The sequence below is a fragment of the Taudactylus pleione genome, unplaced genomic scaffold, assembly GCF_031769625.1.
Source record: "Taudactylus pleione unplaced genomic scaffold, aTauple2 ptg000246l, whole genome shotgun sequence".
Classification (NCBI taxonomy): domain Eukaryota; kingdom Metazoa; phylum Chordata; class Amphibia; order Anura; family Myobatrachidae; genus Taudactylus; species Taudactylus pleione.
Window position 1 is genome coordinate 485,823 of NW_028284648.1, and position 23,266 is coordinate 509,088.

The 23,266-nt window shown below is 41.9% G+C and overlaps 1 protein-coding gene across 6 annotated transcripts in view; it reads right to left on the reverse strand.

Moving 5' to 3' along the window:
* Positions 1–23,266, reverse strand: part of SCHIP1 (schwannomin interacting protein 1) — a 475,035-nt gene that overhangs the window by 20,079 nt on the left and 431,690 nt on the right. For 5 of the 6 annotated variants that reach the window (XM_088479823.1, XM_088479825.1, XM_088479824.1 and 2 more), the window contains one exon: positions 6,665–6,783. In XM_088479823.1, coding sequence (XP_088335949.1) covers positions 6,665–6,783 — 119 coding nt within the window. Of the gene's footprint in view, positions 1–6,664; positions 6,784–13,160; positions 13,359–23,266 lie in introns of those variants that run through there. The other variant, XM_088479827.1, reaches the window with a different exon arrangement.

A 23,266-nucleotide genomic window follows, 5' to 3' on the forward strand; every position in this document is an offset into this window, starting at 1 on the left:
CATTTAACAGTAGTTGACTTTCTTTAGTGGGATTACATTACCCAGTTACCCAACATTAACATGGTTTCATTTGAATGACAAATTGTTAGATCGGCCGACCCACCGACCAATCTAATGATTTGGAAAGGTTATGTACAAACAACCTTGTGCATACACACTTACCAATCGGTCGCACACTATGTCTGGCCAGAAGAACCATCTGTGATGTCTTTATCACTGGTTCCAGTGGCCAGCATATGGGTCGGATGGTCGTGTGTACACACAAGCAGATCTAAAAGATATATCTTTCAGGAGGACAGTTGCACCCATCCTTTAGACTATTATTCACATCATGGGCCTGTGCCCTACAACAAGCGCACTACCGATACCCAACGAGCTCACACAGATTAAAAGTACTTTATATTCCCTGATGTGCACAAGGAAAGTTCAGAGAGAGTGTGTTATTTTGAGTTCACAATAGATATACAGGAGTCTATGTGATTATTGTGTTACCTCCAATTGTTTCACTTCCTGTAAATTTATACACCACACTTTTTGTTTTCTACATAGTTAATTTATATCCAAAGTAGGGATGTGCAGGCTCGGATAGGTTCGAGTTTGCACGTGGAGTTCGGATTTTTCCCTCCAAAAAAACGGAACTCAGAACGAGGCAAAACGTCATCTTACATGGACGAACATCATCATTCCTGGACAAAAGACCAGGAATGATGATGTTCGTCCATGTAAGATGACGTTTTGCCTCGTTCTGAGTTCCGTTTTTTTGGAGGGAAAAATCCGAACTCCACGTGCAAACTCGAACCTATCCGAGCCTGCACATCCCTAATCCAAAGTGTTATATATGTAGAACGTTACATAACCACTATAGACCTGGTTATCCTTCCAAACCCTTACCCTTAAAATAAATGTGCCATGGAGGCTTTCACAGTAAATCAGAGTGATAGTGTGATATCAGTGGGTTGGTGTGGGAAAGCGGGTGTCCTGAGTTATCCTGCAGGAAGAAAGATTTCTCCGTTCCTGCTCAGAAGCAGAAGCGAATAGACTCAGGTGGAGACACTGTGCTACAAGAGAGGTTAGTGGCGATTGTTGTTTTGTAAATGTGCCAATCAGTTGTCAGTAGCCAACCGATTTCGTACGAATAAGAGGTGATCACCACCAATATATACTGGCACTGCAAAAAATAAAACTATAAACACCCACAGAGTAAGAGAGAAAATCTGATTAGAGATACAAAAAACGTCAAAGAAAATGGTTACACCAGTAAATAGAATCTACACACACACAGAAGGTAGACTACCTCAATGGACAATAGAGACAGCAGACCATGGGCCTGATTCACTACAGATTTCTATTGCGATGACAGCTGCGATTATGCACACAGGTCTGCTGCGAATATATGCTAATGACTGCAATCGCAAAGCCAATACAGAGACGACCACTACAGCTTTCGCACATCCGCAATCCTGCGTATACATCGGGAACATCGCCCCTTACGAACAATTATAAATGGTCTGGCCTTACCCAGAAATCGCTAACCTCGTCGCACGTACAAATACACCTGCTGCAGCCTCCTGCAAATTCAAAAACACCTGTCTCATCCATAGAGCCCCCCAAAATACCAAGCCCCCCACTTTTTTACCAATTTTCCAACACTTTTTACATGTCATTTTTGGGGTGTTTTTTTTATTTTTTAAATTAACGTTTTTTTGACTGGTTAGTCATTAGGGGGCTGTCCAAAGAGTTCTGCATCAATTCCCCACATTTGCACCCCAAAATAGCGTTTTTGCACTTCCAATTCGCCTATATGTGGAGAAACTTTTTTGCCTATTTTTCCATGTAAAGTTTTCGCGTATGCGAAAACGTCCTGGAATTGAATACGGAGAAAAAGTAGAAAACAGGTGAAAAGCGCAAACCAGCGAAAACTTTTCTCCAAATGGCACTTTTCGCGGCTACTTGAATCCGGCCCACAGAGTTGGACACAATTCACAACACAAACTTAGATGTGAACCGCATCCATATAAAATATGCAATTAGCGCAAGGAGACACATGTATTATTAGGCCACATAATTTAGGCAAATTATATTAAATATTTTTACAGAAAAAATGTGAATACCCAAAGAGCGTGTATCTTACACTAGCGGTGTATCACTTTAGTGTATTACAGTTGGGAACCCCATGGTCTGACTTATGCTGGGTACACACTGGCCGATCAATTGATCAGCCAATATATCTGCTGGCCGTCAGCCAGTGTGTAGAGACGATATGTCTGTGAGCCATGTCGTTCACAGACATATTGCATTGGCTGTGCTGCACAGCCGATTAACAGATATGTCTGCAAACATATCTATTCATCGGCAAGTGTGTACGGGCAGTCTGTAGACCACCCGTACACACACAGCGGCAACCGAGGGGAGGAAGCAACCCCGCCCCTGATCCGCCTCCCTGCCAGCGGAACCCGCGGCTGCCGGAAAGATTATGGCCGTTCAATGTGTAGAGCATGATCTAAAGATATATCTGCAGATCACACGATCTGCAGACATATCTTTCAGGTGTATACCCACCTTTTGTTTGTGGTAAAATTCCACTGTATACGATACACAGAAGGGAAAATCCACTACCACGCTGGTCTCCGGAGGTGTAAGTATTAAACATGGGTGCAAGGCAAGGTTGGACTGGCCCACAGGGGTACAAGGGATATCCCAGGTGGGCCCCACTGCATGAGGGCCGACTACCTCCTCTAGGGGTCAGGTTCCACACTGTGTACTGGAATTATACATTGTTACTCTATTAGAGGGACAGTCACCTGGTGGAGCAGGACCACTGATGAACATGGGTGCTTGGTTCGCTTCTATACATCTACATCAAAATTCACCCTCCTGCAAATCAAAGTAGGTGGGTCACGACACTCCACATGTCCTCTCTTTCTGTTGGTTGTAGACTTTCACATAATAAACATAGTTACCGCCAGTAATTGAAATGCAACTGTAGCTCACTAACCTACACTTAAGTCATCCAAGTGGTAAGAGGTAAGAGATTAGATAGTTGATATTTTTTTACAATTGCATGTATTTCAATGCTACTAGACCTAATGCAGTTATCCATTGAGTTTTAGACACTGGCTGGTCGGTACCGGGGTCTCCTATCACATGTACAGTGCACTAATATGGTATATATAGCCTGACTAGCTAGCAGCCCGTCAAAATTACGGGACTTGGCGCGCCCGCAAACAGTCACGTTTGAGTCCTCAAACGAGCCAAATTTCAGTAATTTCTACTTGGCAGCTTGGAGGGCTGCGAGTAGAAATATCAGCGCCGGCAGCTGTGCACACCCGAACAGGGCAACAATTCAATTGCTCTGGCAAGCGCCATCTAGTGGCCGCAGGCGCGCAACACACTTAAATTCCCCCCATAGAGTTGAGGAGCAGAGTTAGCCATATATATATATAATATTCACTACAGTGCATTGCTGTTATCAATCTGGTACATTATAATGCATGCACAATCAATATTATCTAAGTGTATTTATAAAAGAAGAGGACCCAGACAATACACACCCCCACAAGTGGCTGACCATTCCCCTTAAGCATGGGCCCCTACCACTGCATCCCTCATGGAGCCCTTTATGCCCCAGTCTGACAATGGTGCAGGGTGTGCACTGTGGGCCCCCCTTCTTTCTATCTTTGTAACGCCCAGCTTCTATTTTTGAGACTTTTTCCCTTCAAATGCGTCTTATTCGCACAGCGATGCCAACAGGACGGCCAAGCAGCTTCTGCTGATTTAAAATGATATGCAGCATACCTATGTTTTATGTGCGACTGTGAGAGCATTGGCATACTAAGTGCTACGTTATAGTGTCTCAGCCGTCACTGTAAAGTGTGTATATGTATACACACACTACGTTACAGTCAGTGTCCGGACAGCCTATCTTTATTTTCTGGTGCTTGTTTATTTCCTCCTCCGGGTCCTTTATAGAGGCCAAAATATGAAAATTCTGTCAATGTCCCAATATTTATGCACCTGACTATGTATGTATATATATGTATGGGTTTGTTTTGATTTTTCAGCCTAATGATGGCTTGCTTCACTGATAGTGACAGCTCTTTGGATCTCATATGGAGAGACGACAGCAACTGATTCCAAATGCAAATGTCACACCTAGAATCAACTCCAGACCTTTTACCTGCTTAATTGATAATGAAATAACGAGGGAATAGCCCACACCTGTCCATGAAATAGCTTTTGAGTTGATAGTCCCATTACTTTTGGCCCCTTAAAAAGTGGGAGGCACATATAGAAACCGTTGTAATTCCTACACCGTTCACCTGATTTGGATGTAATTACCCTCAAATTAAATCTGAAAGTCGGCAGTTAAAGCACATCTTGTTTGTTTCATTTGAAAGCCATTGTGGTGGTGAATAGAGGCCAAAATATGAAAATTCTGTCAATGTCCCAATATTTATGCACCTGACTGTATATATACATATACACATGCACATACATACATACATACTTAAAGCAAAGGGGGTACTCCATTATAGACCATCTTGAAAGATGGGCATTCACCACATACTTGAAGTAAAAGCCAGCAAAGATTTATTAACTCACAAGTTGTGGAAAAATTAAGTTAATCCAGGACATGCTAAGACGTGTGTGTTCATCTGGATGCTATGGTATTTTGTCTGATGTTACCGAAACATCGACTTCACTTATGGTTGTGAAGTCGACGTTTCGGTAACATCAGACAAAACGCCATAGCATCCAGATGAACACACACGTCTTGGCAAGTCCTGGATTCACTTAATTTTTCCTTGGTGTACTACTAGCATGCTGGCTTCTCAAGTTCTGGCATGGTAGTACTACAAGTGCAAAACCTATTAGAGGCAGTATGAGCATGCTGGGACCTGTATTTCACCAAGGAAAAATTAACTAAGCAATGTGGGAATAGTCCTAGTGCTATCAGCATTGGGATCTTTTTCCCCAGAGGGACTGCATTTTTTTTTAAAATGCCTATCCTTGGCTGACATAGCCTACTGATGGGTTAGTTCCAATTTTGGGGGGACCCCAACACTTTAATCTCTGTTACCAGCATAGGCTATGAGCACTACAGCTGGTTGTAATTTTGGGGGAGCCTTTCCTTCTCTTTATTTTTATATATTAGACCAGGCAAGGTCTGTGCAGATGGTATTCATCGCCATCATCATCAGAAGGGATCTTGCTTGCACCTTCTGTGCATCCCCCCTGCATACTATGTAAGGTCTGCTAACACTCCCTTACTGTACTCACATGTCAGCCCCCTTCCATCCCATCATCTGCCTCTCTAAGTAAACAGACATGCAATGGGGAGATTCGTCTCAGTGCATGTGCAGTATGGAAAAGTGCATTTTGTACATCTGTGTAGCAACCAACTCTACATGATCCCAATAGGATTTATCACAATGGAACTTAAGATATGTTTATTAGACTTTATATTAGTATATATATTTGTACAGCTTTCTTTGATTGCATCGGTAGTCTTTGTTAATCTTTAATATTATTAGTATGTGGATTTATATTTATTGGGAATCTCTCTCTATTACTCTCATTTTTGAATATTCTATTTTATTAAGTTTGTGCTTCAATTTTTAAAGACGTCTTTGACATTAATATGATTTATTTCAAATTTCACACCTAGCTAGAGCCTATTTTATTTATATATTCTGCAGTTTAGGGCATATGTTTTTGGAAGGGGGATTTTGGATATATCATAGAAATAAATATATCTATCTACAACTAACAATATTTAATTTTGAGATTAACAGAAAAATATCCGTTTAAATTTAATTTTTAAATAAAATGATTTAATTTATATTCCCGATAAATGGAAGTATCCAGGAAAGGACAGAGGGATATTATTTATTTTTCTAATGAAGGACTACTATAATTAATGGGTTTTTTTTTTAAATAAAGTAATCTGATTTTTATTTCTAAATACAGGTTAATGCAACAGATTGATCTGTATGCAATCGAATAGCACTGTGTATAGTTTGCTAAGGTATGCAAATTAAATAAAAAACTCCCACTGACTATGATAGTAATCATGGGAGCTCAAACATCCTTTTATAGAGACACTTTAGCATAATAAATACTTCCCCTAGAGTGAAAGTCCCCATTATCTCAATTTTAATTCACAGCGCCTATGTAATCCCAGATTTTCTTTTTAATCCAATTAGGAGGCCTAACAAGAATATAAAATATTCTCCGAAGGAGGGGAGGTACAATACAGTCACTTCTTGGAGCAAATCTGATTGTACCTTCTTGAATCAAAATATACATTACTAGGTTACCCGTACACATTGCCAATTATGATTCTACTGGCTCTTAAAACTCACCTATTATACACTACTTATTCCATCATAGATAGAGAGATGCTTAGATTAATTTCCAGTTTTTCATGTGAATTTGAATACAATTTAAAATGGCATTTCATACATGTATTCAAAGGGAGCATGCAGTATTTCTGGGTGTAGATGAAGAATTCTTAAAGAAAAAACTTGGCATTCACAATCAATCCTATAAGCGTTACTGTGCTGATGAAGACATACCAGCAGCAGCAGGGCGCTCCATAGACGGCATTACACACACATGAATACACAACAACAGGATGGAGCTACTGCCAGTAAGAACGTACCTGGAAGACAGGCTTGGCTTCCCACTTTTGCTACAGCTTGTATAGATGCCAGGGCCATCGTCAAAAAAACTCCCAAGTGCCAATTTTTTCCTGATGGATTCTCTTTCATTCTTCTGAGCCTGAGAAAATGATAAAATTGACAGCTTAAGTAAAACAATTACAGCATTTATTTCAGACTATATTAAACGGATTGTAATAAAGTAAATATTCAGTTCAATTAAAAAAAAAAAAATCAAACAATAGCAGTGCTATCAGAATTGTGGCTCGAAGAGACTATTAATATAATTTTCAAGAGTGCTCATTTTCCAGATGTGTGTATACCTTAATGCCAGCATGACATTTCTTTTTATAGGCCTCTTTCCAGTGTAGGCCCACATTATACCACCCCCTTTATAACGCACCTCTCTCGCTTACCACCAGGTGTATTCTGGGCACAATAGGGGTCTAAAAATATAGTAATTACGTTTTGTTTACTTTTCACAAGTAGTAAAGAGAAAGCTCACATTGTAAAAATGTTTTTTTTCTTCTTAAATAAGGATAAAATGCCAGGAAATAGGCTGCGTAACACTAGCCTATGCATACCAGTTACTGGAACCGTACCTGTCCGACACAGGAAGACCTGCAGCTGCAACTCTACAATATTAAGGTATAAGAAACACCTGGAACAGCTGGCATCCACCCTGACGTGCTAAGTTAATAACATTCACTCATGAATAGACCTCTATTTCTTATATAACTGGGTTATAGTGTCACAAGTTTGGTGGAAGGCAAGATATTAAAGGCCTGCGAGTCTGACGCCTGTCATGTGTACACTTGGAGGGATTCTTAGGTACGTATATTACTATGATTTATACTGTAGAAGATAAATTGATAAAACACAGTGTAAGCATCATTTCATGAACGTCCAGCCAAGCATAAGAAATATGATTTATTTTTATACGTTTTAAAACTTGATCTTGGTATTGCAATTTGATGTGATCAGGGGAACAGAGGATGTACATGGAAAGAGAGCTGACAAAGATAAAGACAAAGGTTATTTCTAAATGCAGCATGTTCAGATTCTGGTAACATTATCAGGGGAGCTCCACAGGGATCAGTATTGGGTTCTGGCTCTTTTAATACCAGTGACTTTATAGATTGCCTATGATGTAAGATGTCCATACTTGCTGATGCTACTAAGCTAAGTAGGATTATTAACACAAGGGCTGATTCTGAGTTGGGGGAAAAACCAAATCGAAACTTTGTATGGAAGGGGGTCAAAATTTTTTTTTTTTCATGCAGGGTAAATACTGGCTGCTTTTTAGGATTGTAGCCCACAAATACCGGACAGCTGTATTTTCACACAGCAATTTAGATTTGAGCTTAGACACGGCTCTCACAAATCTAAAGCCGGGTACACATTAGGCGGTATAGTGGACAATGTGTCATTTTGAGGCAATTTGGAATTACATATCGTCTGTTCAATGTCGTTTTGAGGTGTACCTAGAGTAAAGCCAGGTACACATAAGAACTATGCACAAAAAGAAGAAATACAGGTGCTCAACTCCAAATTAACTGATTGTATATAAATAAATACATTTTTGCAGTGAATAGAGGTTTTTGGCATAATCTTGGCCAAGGTTATGGGCCTACCCATCACATCTGGGTAACCTCTTTTGGGTAGGTCCCTAACATACTAGGGTTCAAATCCAGAGCGCAGGATACCTCCAAACTGGCCCAGCTAAGCCACCCCAGGGCACCGCCATAGTTAGAGAAGTCCAGAGGTCAATTTCCCATATGAATCCAATCAGTGCATTGGTTTGCACACATGGAAAGCCTGAGACACTTTCCACTCAGACTAGCACCCTTACTACATTGGTTTAGAGCATGGAGTCTGGCATAGTAATATGCACACCAGTCAGAGGCACAATATAGGTAAGTCCTGCAAATATTTGGACTTTGGGGCGTGGGTCCCCCTGTATTGCTTAGGTTGATCTATTTCAGGGCACCGCATTATAACACATTTTCCATTATAACACATTTTAACCCTTCACTGTTTGTTTATTATACATGTACCTCACTTTTTTATTTTCATTCCTTATATGCAGCAGTGGCTGCTCTTAACTCTCTCTTTTACACTGCACTTTTCTAACTATGGAGGTGCCCTGTGGTGGCTTAGCTAGGCCACTTTGGAGGTGTCCTGCGCTCTGGATTTGAACCCTAGTATGTTAGGGACCTACCCGACAGAGGTTATCCGGGTGTGGTGGGTAGGCCCATAACCTTGGCCAAGATTATGCCAAAAACCTCTATTCACTGCAAAAATGTATTTATTTATATACAATCAGTTAATTTGGAGTTGAGTATTTCTTCTTTTTGTGCATATATCAATTGTCTCCACAGGTAGCACCTCCAATTATGTATATATACGTTCAAGGTGTGCAGTCTGAGGTCCATTTCCTATACACATAAGAACTATGTATATCCCAGCCGATGGGGTAAGCGACATTGCGTTTGCCCATACACACGCTCGGTGTCCGCATCCAGAAGCATGGAATCGTACACAATATCCTCTCATTGGCCGTGCTGCACGATCAACCAAAACATGACGTATACGACCTGCAGATACGTGCAATCGGGCGCACACACTGTGCGATTCACACAATATGTAGTTTCAATTTGCCTGGAAATGGCATATCGTGCTGATATCGCTTTAGTCTAGGGTGTACACGGCTTAAGTCTCTCTGCACATTTTAAATCTGCCCCACCTCTACTGCAACATGGTTTTACGAAGGTACTAAGTTACTTGCCTTTTTTTTTGCTTTATTCCTAACTCAGTATCAGTTCCATAGAGCAGGTTAGTAATTTGCTACAGATATATATGTCGCCAAAATTGCAAAATGGGCCACAAAGTGATGCAGTTTAATGTAGATAGATGTAGGGTATATTTTGGCACCTATTTTCTGTGTTAATAACTATGCATTACATATGAAAACAAATGAGTAAACCCGATCTGGACTAGAAGTAAGGAATACTAGGCAGCAGGAAGCAGAGTAACAGCACACAGTACCAGACACTGGCTACAAAGGCAATAAAAAAATGGTTGGATGCATAAGAAGTCATCAATTGCGAATGGAATAAACACGGATACATGATCAGCATAGGAACAGATTCTTTATTGTAAGGTAATTTAGGAGCAAATGTGGATATTCAATATTTGAATTTAAAAATGGATCAGGTGACTATCTTACAAGAAATGATATCGGTTGTAATAATTGGGCTAAAATAATTATAATTATCTCTCCAATAAGACCGTAATGGCAGAGGACAGATTGGGGGTTTTATTTTGTCTTTACTTGGACAAAGTCAAGTAAATGTGAAACTAATATTTTCCTGGTCTATATTTGGGTAAATACAGTTCTGTGGGTGGCAGTGGACAACCGGCAGGTATGCGTGCCCTCAGACATGCCCGCTACTCTCTTCCACCCTTCTCTTCTTGTCGGATAATAAAAGTATAGTTCTATCTGTAGAATTATATAAGTGCTGCTGATTGCATTGCTCCCCATTCTCAGACCTACAAAGGGGCAGTGTGTTTACCAAAAAGTGGGTGTTTTTGGATTGAGTTTGCGTGGATCGGGGCAGAGTTCATTTTGCCCTAATCCAGTCTGTCTAAATGTTGGGAGATAGGTGAAAGAGCTACAGTGGAAATCTTTACCACAGACGTGTAGCAGAACAGTAGTAGTGGTACTTTAAAGTGTAACAGAATGTACAGAAAGCCTTTCTGTACTAATTCTTATATATTTCTTTATAATGCTATTAGATAAATCATATACAACAGTTTTAAGAAAATGGGATCAGTGCTCAAGACATGCTATTCCAGCTGTTCGTCCAATACCCTACTGTCACTGATACAGCCTCACCAACAAAAGAACTTCTCATATATCTAGTCTTAAAGACAATGGATAGACTGTTACTGTCAGTTAAACCAATATAAACTTCCAATATAACAAGACATGTTCATGTAGTGTTAAACACCAACAATGTACATGTTGTTCAATCATGCATAAAAGCAGCCTTCACATCTGAATAGATCTTTATTTCGGCTTATACTAGTCTTAACACAGAGGCTTCACTTGGCACCAAGACTGATTCTCTGCCAGATTCGAGCTTCCCAGGTATGGGACTTTTGCAGTTCTACTAGTGACAGTGACAGCTTTTGTATTAGTGGAAAAATCGCCCTTGGTGTATGTACATATTTATTATTTATTTATTAACAGTTTCTTATATAGCGCAGCATATTGACAGGAATATCTGCTTGTAATGCTTCGCTGCAAAGTCTGCAGCTAAATACAATGTTAGTAAATAAACCGCATAAGGACTGACTGGCAAACGGAGAGTTAGTTTCCTGAACGCATTTCTTTTCACACTCACCAATGATAGGCAATGAGGGTACTGGAGTGATGTTAAGCACAGGTCTGCATTATTTGGTCTAGCCCTATAAACAAAAGGTTTAATTACTCTAAAAACAAGTGTTTAGAGTAATTAAACAGGTATTGGCAATAATAGTAAAATAAATATATATATATATATTTTTTTTTTTTTCTTAAAAAGGACAGGTATGCTAACTGCTTCTGACCAAGTGTTCAGTTCAGATAAAAGTTTGGTATAATATAATGGCGTTTATGGGAGTGCTTATTACATACTGTATATAGTACATGATACTACGTATATAGCATGCTGCCGTGAAGCTTTGAGAATATCCTTCATATACTCTGATAGAACTGACAATGTACATAGTTTTGTCTATGTTTGGCTCTTATATAAACCCCTATGTGTACAACCCCTTATGATCCACATTTATTTACTTATTATCAGTTATTTATATAGCGCACACATATTCCGCAGCGCTTTACAGAGAGAATATTTGGCCATTCACATCAGTCCCTGCCCCAGTGGAGCTTACAATCTATATTCCCTATCACATGCACACACTCATACACAGTAGGGTTAATTTTTGTTGGGAGCCAATTAACCTACCGTATTTTTGGAATGTGGTAGGAATCCGGAGCACCGTTAGGAAACCAGAACACCCAAAGCAAACCCACGCCAGCACAGGGAGAATATACAAACTCCACACAGTTATGGTCGTAGTGGGAATAAGACCCATGACTGCTGTGAGGCAGTAATGCTAAATATTACACCATCTGTACATACAACAGACAGTCATGTAAAAGGTAACACAGATGCCAATATAAATTGAGCGTTTACTATATTATACAGAAATGTTGTGATACCCCCATTGAGGTTTTATTTCTGGAATGCAAATCCCTATCCTTTTCTGACTGCAGTTTATTATTATTTTACATCTTGACATACAACAGTGTCCACAGAGTAAGTCATGTCATACAATTAAAGGGATATAGGCTCTAATCTGGTGTAAGAAGATTTACGACAACCCATGGACCATAATCTATGACAAGCCCTCTTTCTCATAGGTCATGAAGAAAACAAATCTTTAGGAAAAAGAAACACCTTAAATAAAAAGTCAGCAAGTGAAACATTTCCAATAAAAGAAATTAAGCTGATTAAATACCAATATCCATGTGTGTCACTGAGCATACAGAAAGGCTGCAAGCATAAGCTTCTTAGCCATTTTCAGCGGCCTATACCTCCTCTAAATTCAAGTAATAATGTAATCCTCTTGCAGTGAAAGCTGGTGTGCTGGAAGTTACAGTCACTGCGGAGTGCACTCTCTTTTACCTACAATCCACTGCAACATATCACTTATTTTCCCAGGCCAGATGCAAACACATCACAGACTCTAACATGGACTATAGAATTATAGGCAAATAATGCTTAAAAGCATTTGAAAGTGATAAGAAAATAAGAGACAGGCTGCTGACAAATAGTTATGCTGACAAATAAATAAACATAGGCCAAGGTAGATGTCACCATGCAATTAAAAGGAACAATCCCCATTGTGTTCACTAAAGTCTTGTCAGGGAAATTGGATTTGAATTATTGGAAAGAGGAGGCATACATTTCTACCACTGTAGGATTGTCCCTTTCTGGAGGTCTATTACAGCACCTCTTTCTGCTTGTTACTCCTTTCATATGATTGACAATTTTACCTCAAGTCTACCAACAGAAACAACTCCGAACTATGAAGCAGCACAGACAGAAATATTCCATGGGGAAGAAATGATTCGGAGCAGTGTCCGGCTGTGCACACTACAGACTGTTACGCTACACAGTCTCTGCTAATTATCCTGCTTGATGAGAGTTATACCGGTCACAAAATACCATTGCCCGACCATTAGAAGGGATTGAATTTTCCCTATTGCTTTATCAGTAGGCAAATATTTTGCTTTATATGTTGTTGGTATCTATATAGTTAAAAGGATTGTTTGTAAGTTTTGACATTGCTGAACCATTAGCGAGTCTGCGACAAAGAAAGCACAAAGAATTGTCTATCCATCTACCAGAAACATACTACTAACAGTACATGGAGGGCCGTTACCTTAGTAGACGTTTCTACCAAATTAAGGGTAGAGATTTTCTGCAAAATCATATCCTTCCTTTTGTTGTTCATCTTCAGCTGAGTAGAGCCTTCTGGGATACTACATCTAATCCATGCTCAACTTCCTATTGCAGTTATCTTGTTTCTCAAGGCTTTGATTAGGCATCCTATCTATAAGCTCTGACAGCTCAAACCCTGCATAATATGTGCGATTCCCCTTACTTAAGCCCACAGTGCATTTCTTCATCTCATATGCAGGTGAAGACATCTGTTATTTTCTGCTATTCAGATCTATCTCTTGCACAGAGCAGCAGTGCTTGTCATACTCCCACTATCACCTGCCACACTTCAGCGGGGAATGCAGCTACAATCTACTCTGCTCTGCCGTTTCCTAATAAAGACAAAATGCAGCATCTGGATGTCTGACACCATTATATTTAGATTTCAAAGAAAAGCAGTCAGTAAAAATATTCCAGAGATAAAACCTGTGGTGCACCAGCCTCTTATGAAGAGCTACACTCACACAACCGCTCTCTCAAGATACAATACATTAAACAACTTGGAATTTATGTTTGAAATTTAAGTGATTCAATAAATTTCTGAATGTTTATAAAAAAAAAAAAAAGTTTACTTGATACCACAAACAAATATGTAAAGCCATAGTTATTAACTAGCAAAAGCGTAACGAAGCAATGCTTTGGTTGCATAGTCGTTGTGCTAAGAAAACAATGATTTTCGTCAGCGATAACAAAATAACCAGGAGTGGGGGGCTGGTTGGTCTTAGGAATGCTGTGTATCACAATTCAAGTGACTGAGCTCGTTGAGAAAGCCACCTCTGTAACACCTGCCATGTGAAAACTTGGACAGCTTACTGCTAAAATAAAGCTCACTGTACACACAACCAGCGGTTGCACCTTCAACTCATCTACAGCCATGGCCAAAAGTTTTGAGAATGACACAGGTATTGGTTTTCACAAAGTTTGCTGCTTCATTACTGAAGTAAAATTACAAGCATTGCATAAGTGTCAAAGGCTTTTATTGACAATTACATTAAGATTATGCAAAGAGTCAATATTTGCAGTGTTGACCCTTCTTTTTCAAGACCTCTGCAATTCGCCCTGGCATGCTGTCAATCAAATTCTGGGCCACATACTGACTGATGGCCGCCCATTCTTGCCTAATCAATGCTTGGAGTTTGTCAGAATTTGTGGGTTTTTGTTTGTCCACCCGCCTCTTGAGGATTGACCACAAGTTCTCAATGGGATTAAGGTCTGGAGAGTTTCCTGGCCATGGACTCAAAATTTCGATGTTTTGTTCACCCAGCCACTTAGTTATCACTTTTGCCTTATGGCAAGGTGCTCCATCATGCTGGAAAAGGCATTGTTCGTCACCAAACTGTTCTTGGATGGTTGGGAGAAGTTGCTCTTGGAGGATGTTTTGGTACCATTCGTTTTCATGGCTGTGTTCTTAGGCAAAATTGTGAGTGATCCACTCCCTTGGCTCAGAAAGGGATGCAATCGGAGAGCCGGCTGACGTAAGCCCGACAGCTGGCTTCCCGACTGCTTAATCCCGGCGAGGGTTAAATGACAGGCATCTAAATCTAGATGCCTGTCATTTTTCCGATGCCGGGAGACCGACGCCCGTCTCTCCTGATCGAAGGGAAGCCGGGCGCCGCGAGCGGACAGCCGCACGCGGGAGGGGGGGGGGGAGGGTGTTTAGGTTTAGGGCTCCCGGGGGGACTTAGGGTTAGGCAGCGGGGAAGGGGGGGTTTGGTTTAGGCACTTAGAGGGTGATTAGGGTTAGGCACAGGGGGGGAGGTTAGGGTTAGGCACCCTAAAGGAGGGTTAGGTTAGTAAGTACTTACCTGGGGACGATCGGGATTTCCAGTGCTGTCGGGCTGCCGCTGCCGGGATCTCTCCAGCTGTCTGCCTCACGCTGCTGGGGATCGAACTGCCGGCCATGCGGTCGGTGGTATTTCATACCGCTTCCCTCAGAAACAACCCCACACATGAATGGGCTCAGGATGCTTTACTGTTGGCATGACACAAGACAAAGACGTTTGGAGGATGGCATGGTGTCTAGAAAGGCAGCGAAAGAGCCACTTCTCTCCAGGAAAAACATCAAAGACAAACTGAAATTCTGCAAAAAGTACAGGGATTGGACTGCTCAGGACTGGGGTAAAGTTATTTTCTCTGAAGAATCCTCTTTCAGATTGTTTGGTGAATCTGGAAAAACAGTTGACCAGAGAAGGAAAGGTGAGCACTACCATCAGTCCTGTGTCCATGGCTGTACACGGGCCATAGAGGAGTTGAGAGATTATTATATATATATAAAAAAGTTATCCCCGTTATTTTCCAAAGACTTTTCGAACTTGCGAAAAGTTTATGAAATTGAAAACGGGGATAATTGAAATAGGCGAAAATGACGTCATCGACGATAAATTGAATACCCCCCCCTTAATTGGAGTCCAACTATAGTAGATTCAGTTGATTGGACATGATTTTGAAAGGCATACACCTGTCTATATAAGGTACCACATTTGACAGTACATGACAGAGCACAAACCAAGCATGAAGTCCAAGGAATTGTCTGTAGACCTCCGAGATAGGATTGTCTCAAGGCACAAATCTAGGGAAGGGTACAGACACATATGTGCTGCTTTGAAGGCCCCAATGAGCACAGTGGCCTCCATCATCTGTAAATGGAAGACGTTCGGAACCACCAGGACTCTTCCTAGAGTTGGCCGGCCCTCTAAACTGAGCGATCGGGGGAGAAGAGCCCTAGTCAGGGAGGTGACCAAGAACCCGATGGTCACTCTGTCAGAGCTACAGCATTCCTCTGTGGAGAGAGGAGAACCTTCCAGAAGGACAACCATCTCTGCAGCAATCCACCAATCAGGCCTGTATGGTAGAGTGGCCAGAGGGAAGCCATTTCTTAGTAAAAAACACATGGCAGCCCGCCTGGAGTTTGCCAAAATGCCAAAACCTGAAGGACTCTCAGACCATGATGAGACAAAGATTGAAGTCTTTGGCATGAATGCCAGGCGTTATGTTTGGAGGAAACCAGGCACCGCTCATCACCATGCCAATATCATCCCTACAGTGAAGCATGGTGGTGGCAGCATCATGCTGTGGGGATGTTTTTCAGTGGCAGGAACTGGGAGACTAGTCAGGATAGAGGGAAAGATGAATGCAGCAATGTACAGAGACATCCTTGATTAAAACCTGCTCCAGAGCGCTCTTGACCTCAGACTGGGGCGACGGTTCGTCTTTCAGCAGGACAACGACTCTAAGCACACAGCCAAGATATCAAAGGAGTGGCTTCAGGACAACTCTGTGAATGTCCTTGGGTGGCCCAGCCAGAGCCCAGACTTGAATCCGATTGAACATCTCTGGAGAGATCTGAAAATGGCTGTGCACCGACTCTTACCATTCAACTTGATGGAGCTAGAGAGGTGCTGCAAAGAGGAATGGGCGAAACTGCCCAAATATAGGTGTGCCAAGCTTGTGGCATCATATTCAAAAAGACTTGAGGCTGTAATTGCTGCCAAAGGTGCATTAACAAAGTATGGAGCCAAGCTTGTGAATACTTATGTACATGTGATTTCTTAGTTGTTTTTTTTTTTTATTAAATTGCAAAAATCGCAAAAAAACTTTTTACACGTTGTCATTATGGGGTATTTATTGTGTGTAGAATTTTGAGGACAAAAATTCATTTATTCCATTTTGGAATAAGGCTGTAACATAACAAAATTTGGAAAACTTGAAGCGTTGTGAATACTTTTTGGATGCACTGTATATATGAAAATCAGAATACAGGTACAACTTGCAGCCGGTGCCCTCCTTACAGAGATCAGAGAATATATATATGAAATAGGCAGCACTTAGGCAGATATAATTTCAATAAAGACATGTCAGCATCAATTCATGTTAACGAATTTTCATCAGGACAATAAGTACAAAGCAAATCACTTACCTAAATACCCTTCAGCAGGACACCTATAAGTGCATCTTGCCATTATTTATTTATTATTTATTTATTACCAGTTATTTATATAGCGCACACATATTCCGCAGCGCTTTACAGAGAATATTTGTCCATTCACATCAGTCCCTGCCCCAGTGGAGCTTACAATCTATATTCCCTATCACATGCGCACACACATACACACTAGGGTTAATTTGTGTTGGGAGCCAATTAACCTACCAGTATATTTTTGGAGTGTGGGAGGAAACCGGAGTACCCGGAGGAAACCCACGCAAGCACAGGGAGAATATACAAACTCCGCACAGGTAGGGCCGTGGTGGGAATCGAACCCATGACCTCAGTGCTGTGAGGCAGTAACGCTAACCATTACACCATCTGTGCTGCCCTTGATGTCATGCAGACGCGGCGGGCTCGGGGACGGCGCAGACGGAAGTCTGGCAGTGAGACGGGGTTGTGATGCGCGTATGTGTGTCCTGGTGAAGTGTGTTTAGGTAAGTGATTTGCTTTGTACTTATTGTCCTGATGAAAATTCATACGTGAATTGAAACGTAACAGTGTAGAGGCTATGAGGGTCCCTGGCTAGAAGGGGATGGCACACCCTCCTGTTGGAGGTAACGCTGTGCAGAAACCCTCTGCAATAGCCGACTGTGCACGAGACTAAAACCTGTGATGCTGTGGAACTACTGAACCTAGAATATCCTGATATGTACTGCAGCCTTTGTCTGCACCATTATGCCACTCTAGGAAAGTACTGTGCTCTAGGAAGCAAGAGTACCCTTATTGGTGTCTCTATGTGACCATGATTATTGTGCAGAAGTAGGAGAATTGTGAAACAACTTACTATGCAGCATTATACTTTGTACTGAATGAGATTTTTTTTAGTACAGTTTAGACCTTCTATTAAATACATTTACATCTTGTTTTCATCCAGAAAGCAGAATTTACAAAAATAAAAAACCCAGTAGGAGTTCCCCAAGGTTCTGTTCTTGGACCTCTCCTATTCTCCCTCTATACGTCCTCTTTAGGCGAACTCATCAACTCTTTTGACCTCCTCCAATATCTTCTCCATGCTGATGATACTCAAATCTACCTTTCCACCACTGACCTCTCTCTCCCCCTCGCTCCTCACCCGTATCTCCAACTGTCTCTTTGCTATCTCTTCCTGGATGTCCCAGCGCTTTCTTAAACTTAATATGTCTAAGACTGAGCTGATCATCTTCCCACCCTCTTCCATTACTTCACTTCCCACAATTTCATTATATATTGATAGCACAACTATCTCCTCTAGCCCCAAAGTGCGCTGTCTTGGAGTTATTCTAGACTCCTCCCTCTCCTTTAAACCACACATTCATCACTTTTTGCAGTCCTGCCGTTTCCATCTCAAAAATATTTCCAGGATTAGACCCTTCCACACCCTGGATGCTACTAAAACATCCATTCGCTGGTCATCTCCAGATGTAACCTTCTCCTAGCTGGCCTGCCAGCCTCCCACGTCTCTCCACTACAATCGGTCCTCAATGCTGCTGCTCGGCTCATCTTCCTCTCCAGACATTCTACATATGCTTTTTCAAGCCCTACACTGGCTCCCCTTCAGATACCAATTCAAGGTTTTTACACTCGGCTACAAAGTCCTCACCCAATCCTCTCCCACTTACATCTCTGACCTCATCTCCCTTCACACTCCTGCCCATCCATTTTGCTCAACAAATGCATGCCGCCTCTCTTGCCAACTGATTACTTCCGCCTCAAAGATTTTACCCGTGCTGCTCCCTACCTTTGGAACTCTCTCCCTCTCCAACTCTCCACCTCTCTCAAGACCCACTACTTCATCAAGGCCTTCCAGCTCTCATCCTAACCCACTTCATGCTCTTTCCTCCCTGTATACCCCTTCTGTGTCACGCCTGTCTGCCCCTCCCCTTTAGAATGTAAGCTCTCACGAGCAGGGACCTCTTCCCTCATGTGCTTTTCCTTACACTTTTGTCTTCTCCTTACTCCCCACAAGGGCACCTAACATTTGACTGCTAACTCCCTGCTGCTTATTGTGAGTGTTTTAATCGCTATTGCAGCAATTTATATAAACCATGTCCTTGTCCTGGATTGTAATGTACTGTAAGTTACTCATTCATTTATTAGTTTATGTACTCTGTAAGGCGCTGCGGAACACTTGTGGTGCCATATAAAAGATAAATTATTATTATTTTTATTATTAACAACTTCAGTACTACAGTCTACAGAATACCCCACCCTATCCTCCACTCCAGCGATTAAACCTTCTGCTTCCCATACTAAAAAATGGTTTAATATATTTAGTAGTGTGGATTACATAAAAATATGAAAGCTGTAATGTAGTCTATTTACATTTAATATATTACTAGCACATAGAATTTGTTTTACTTTTCTAAATCTGTCCACTTGCAATAATGTTGCAAAAGTAGTAATATTAAAAATTATAGTATGAAGCGCCGAGTACATTTTTACCATCTCGGATTACACTCTAATTAGAGAATTAGGGCTCAATTTAGCTAGGCACCACTATGTGGCGCTTGCAAGTAAGAGCGGCTTTATGCTGCACTTAAGGTTCTGTCAGACTCATGGACTTTTGTTCGTAGCACCATAGGGCTTTGAACAAAAATCCACAAGTCCGGAGCAAGATTGAGCTGCAAGTGGGATGAGATCTGCTGCCGTGGTCGGCATTTATATGCCGTTGCAGCGGAAACTTGCACCCCTATCCCCTAATTGAACTGACCCAGTCAGCTGAAAAAGACCCAAGTATGAATGTTCTGAAAGCAAGATATAATTTCTTGAAATATTAAATATTGTGCATGATTGTAAAATTTTGATGTTTTGTTCCTCAACCTCTAGGAGCAGCTTGCCATAAGGCAAATGTGATAACTATCATGCTGGAAAAGGCATTGTTTGTCACCAAACTGTTCTTGGATGGTTGGGAGAAGTTGCTCTTGGAGGATATTTTGGTACCATTCTTTATTCATGGCTGTGTTCTTAGACAAAACTGTGAGTGAGCCCACTCCCTTGGCTGAGAAGCAACAATAGAAACACACTTGATGGAGAAGATCGCTTTAGGAACTACAAGTCCCAGAATAATAAGAGTCAAGCAGATTACTGGGTATGGTTTAGCACAATTACCAGATGGCCTGGGATGAATTTATTAAACTGGATTATATTTATTAAACCGGAGACATCATTTCAAATACCCATATCTACTTACTACTGCGTTGGCATAGGTTATTTTTGACAAACCAAGGCTTGTGACTTTCTTTGACTAGCAGAAGTCGGTATATGGTGGCAGTTTTAAAGGATATGCTGTGATCAAAACATGAGAAATTGTCCAATAAGCAAATCCTCTCTCGAAGACTTTCTTAGTCAGATTTATGGAGAGCCCTCCCGAAGTCACCTCTAAATAGTAGAGTGGCAGTGGCAGGTGCTGGAAAGTCCTGCTAACTAAACAGGGCTTGCAGCAGTGCACATACAGCTTCATCTCAGCACCCATATGTACAGATAAAAAAAGACATGTACAGGTATATATAGCATCGTGATCTTACTGCAATGGCCATGTCCAGTATCAAATAACCCAATAAAACGTCACTGCATTATTTTCACAAGCATCACATACAGACAAAGCACGGACATGGACAAAAGACAATTTCAATGTGCTACGGCTATAAAACACAGAATCTGTTTAATAGAAGGAATACTGAATGGCCGATTTTAATCTGTGTGGTTTAAGGAATACCAATAACAAGCTTGTTCAGCTGTTCTATTTGTGCTCCATCTAAGTTAATGTAAACAAGCCCAGTCAGCTTCCTGCCAATCCCTACAATAGCTGTCTGATTATATAAAATTTCCACCAGACTGACCTGGATAATAGGTCACTGAAATAAGGTGCCATAACAAAAAAATCATGAATTAGAGTATTGTCTGATACCATCAAATTATTATTGGGAAGCAGCGTTTATAGTAAAAAATAGGATATACAGTATAAGACCGCAGGCACTGAAACATCACACAAGAAACCTCAGTTGCTAGAGGACAGCAAAGTAGTAGGTGTCTCTTTCTCTACAAATACTGAGCTGGGGTCTCTGGTAGGTGAAAGGTTAGAAGACCACCATAAAACAAGTGACAACACTGGCAGCTGCGCACACCCATAAATGTCACTAACACACTATATGTTAAGCCAAACAACAAATATTTGCATTGAACAGGCAGCAGCCTACTCCCAATATACAGCCCCATACAACCATCTGACTTTTGCTGTTAGTCAGCAGAAAGCTTACACCCCTCTGTCATGGGAAAGATATTCTGAAAACAGAAGAATAATTTTAATAGTATTTACTAAAACCCACAATCCATTGTCTAGAAAGATTACAATTACATTATAATTGCAAAAAATATATATTTTTCTTCTAACTTCCTAATGTTACAAGTGTTATACAGGGTATGCAGCTGGGATGCCGACTGTTAAATCCCGGCAAGGGTCTAATGACAGGCGTCGAAATCCCGATGCCTGTCATTTTACCTACGCCGGAAGCCTGATGCCCAGCATCCCAATCAAAGGAAAGCCGGGCGCTTAGGGTTAGGTTAGGGGCTACCGGGGGAGGACTTAGGGTTAGGTAGCCCCCCCGGAAGGGTTAGGGGTAGGCTAGGGGAAGGGGGGGGGTTAGGGTTAGGCACCCCCCCCGGGAGGGTTAGGTTTTTTAGGCAGGGGGGGAAGGGGGGGGTTAGGTTCAGGCACCAGGGAGGGAGGTTGGGGTTAGGCACCCCTAAAGGAGGGTTAGGGGGTGGGGTTAGGTTAGTTTATACTTACCTTTAGCGTTGTCGGAATCTGAACTTGTGCCGGTCTTCCGGCGTCGGGATTTCAACCGCCGGACATGCGTCCAGCGGGTAAATCATACCGATCCCTTATAGAGAACTGCAACTCCAAATCACTCACGTGCTTCAGCATTATGATTACAGCCAAGAAGATAACAGTATTCTGGGATAATTGCAAGCAAAGAGATACAGGACCTTATTTAGACCCGCTCGCAAGCGGGTCGATGTTTAGGCCCTGCGCACGCGCAGCGGCCGCACTGCGCGTGTGCAAGCCCCGGAGCAAGAGATAAATTCTCTCGCTCCAGGGCTCGCTACCAACGAGGCGGCTGTCGATGTTGATCGACAGCTCGTCCCGTTTAGTAGGCGGGGAGGGGGTGGTGGTTTCACAAACGGAGGCGTTCCTTAAGGAACGCCTGCCGTATTGTGGGCGACCGCACTGACATCAGCAGTGATGTCAGTGGGGAGCTTCCTGCTCGATCAGAAGCTCCCTAGGGCTTGCGGTTGCAGAGACCCAACCTTAGGATCTCGTCGCAAGCCCCGATGGTGGCGATGGTCTTGACCATCGCGACCAGCACCCTGGTCGGTCGCTAAAGCTGTGGGTGGTAACCCACAGTTTAGCTAGCGACCAGGAGGCTGCACTTCAAAATACAAGCGGCCGTCCACATTCAGAGCGACCGTTCGCATTTGGCGAAGGCGCTTCTGAATGAGGGCCACAGAGTACTGGTCAAAGATAACCGTATTTAACAATACTGTATCTCATTTGTTATGTGTATGCATGTATGTATATTGTTACAACTGGAAGTTAGCTATGTATTTCAGGCAAGCAAAGCTTTTCATAAAGTGGATTCTACCTCTGCAATGTGCATTTTACCCATGCTGCTGCCCACCACTGGAACCCTATCTCTATCAGACTCTCCATCTCTCTACAAAGCTTCAAATGCCTCTCAAGACCCACTTCTTTATCAAAGCTTTCCAGCTCTCATCCTAACCCATTGCTCCATACTCGCTGGGCTTTAGTTGTGAAGTGGCGGTTTTTGTAAGCCGTTTCCAGGCAGGTTGGAGGTAAAAATTAAAAAATGACGCTTGCAGTTAGTGTAAAGCACGCCAGACTTTACGATGACTGAGTGGAGTATAAATGTTCACCTCCAACCAGCTGGGAAGCTTCTGTCTGCCACTCCCCATTAGATTGAAAGCTCTGACGAGCAGGGCCCTCTTTCCTCGTGCTTTTCCGTCCCTAACATATACCATCAACTTCTCCCCATTGTCAACAATGGAACCAAACATTTGGGTTC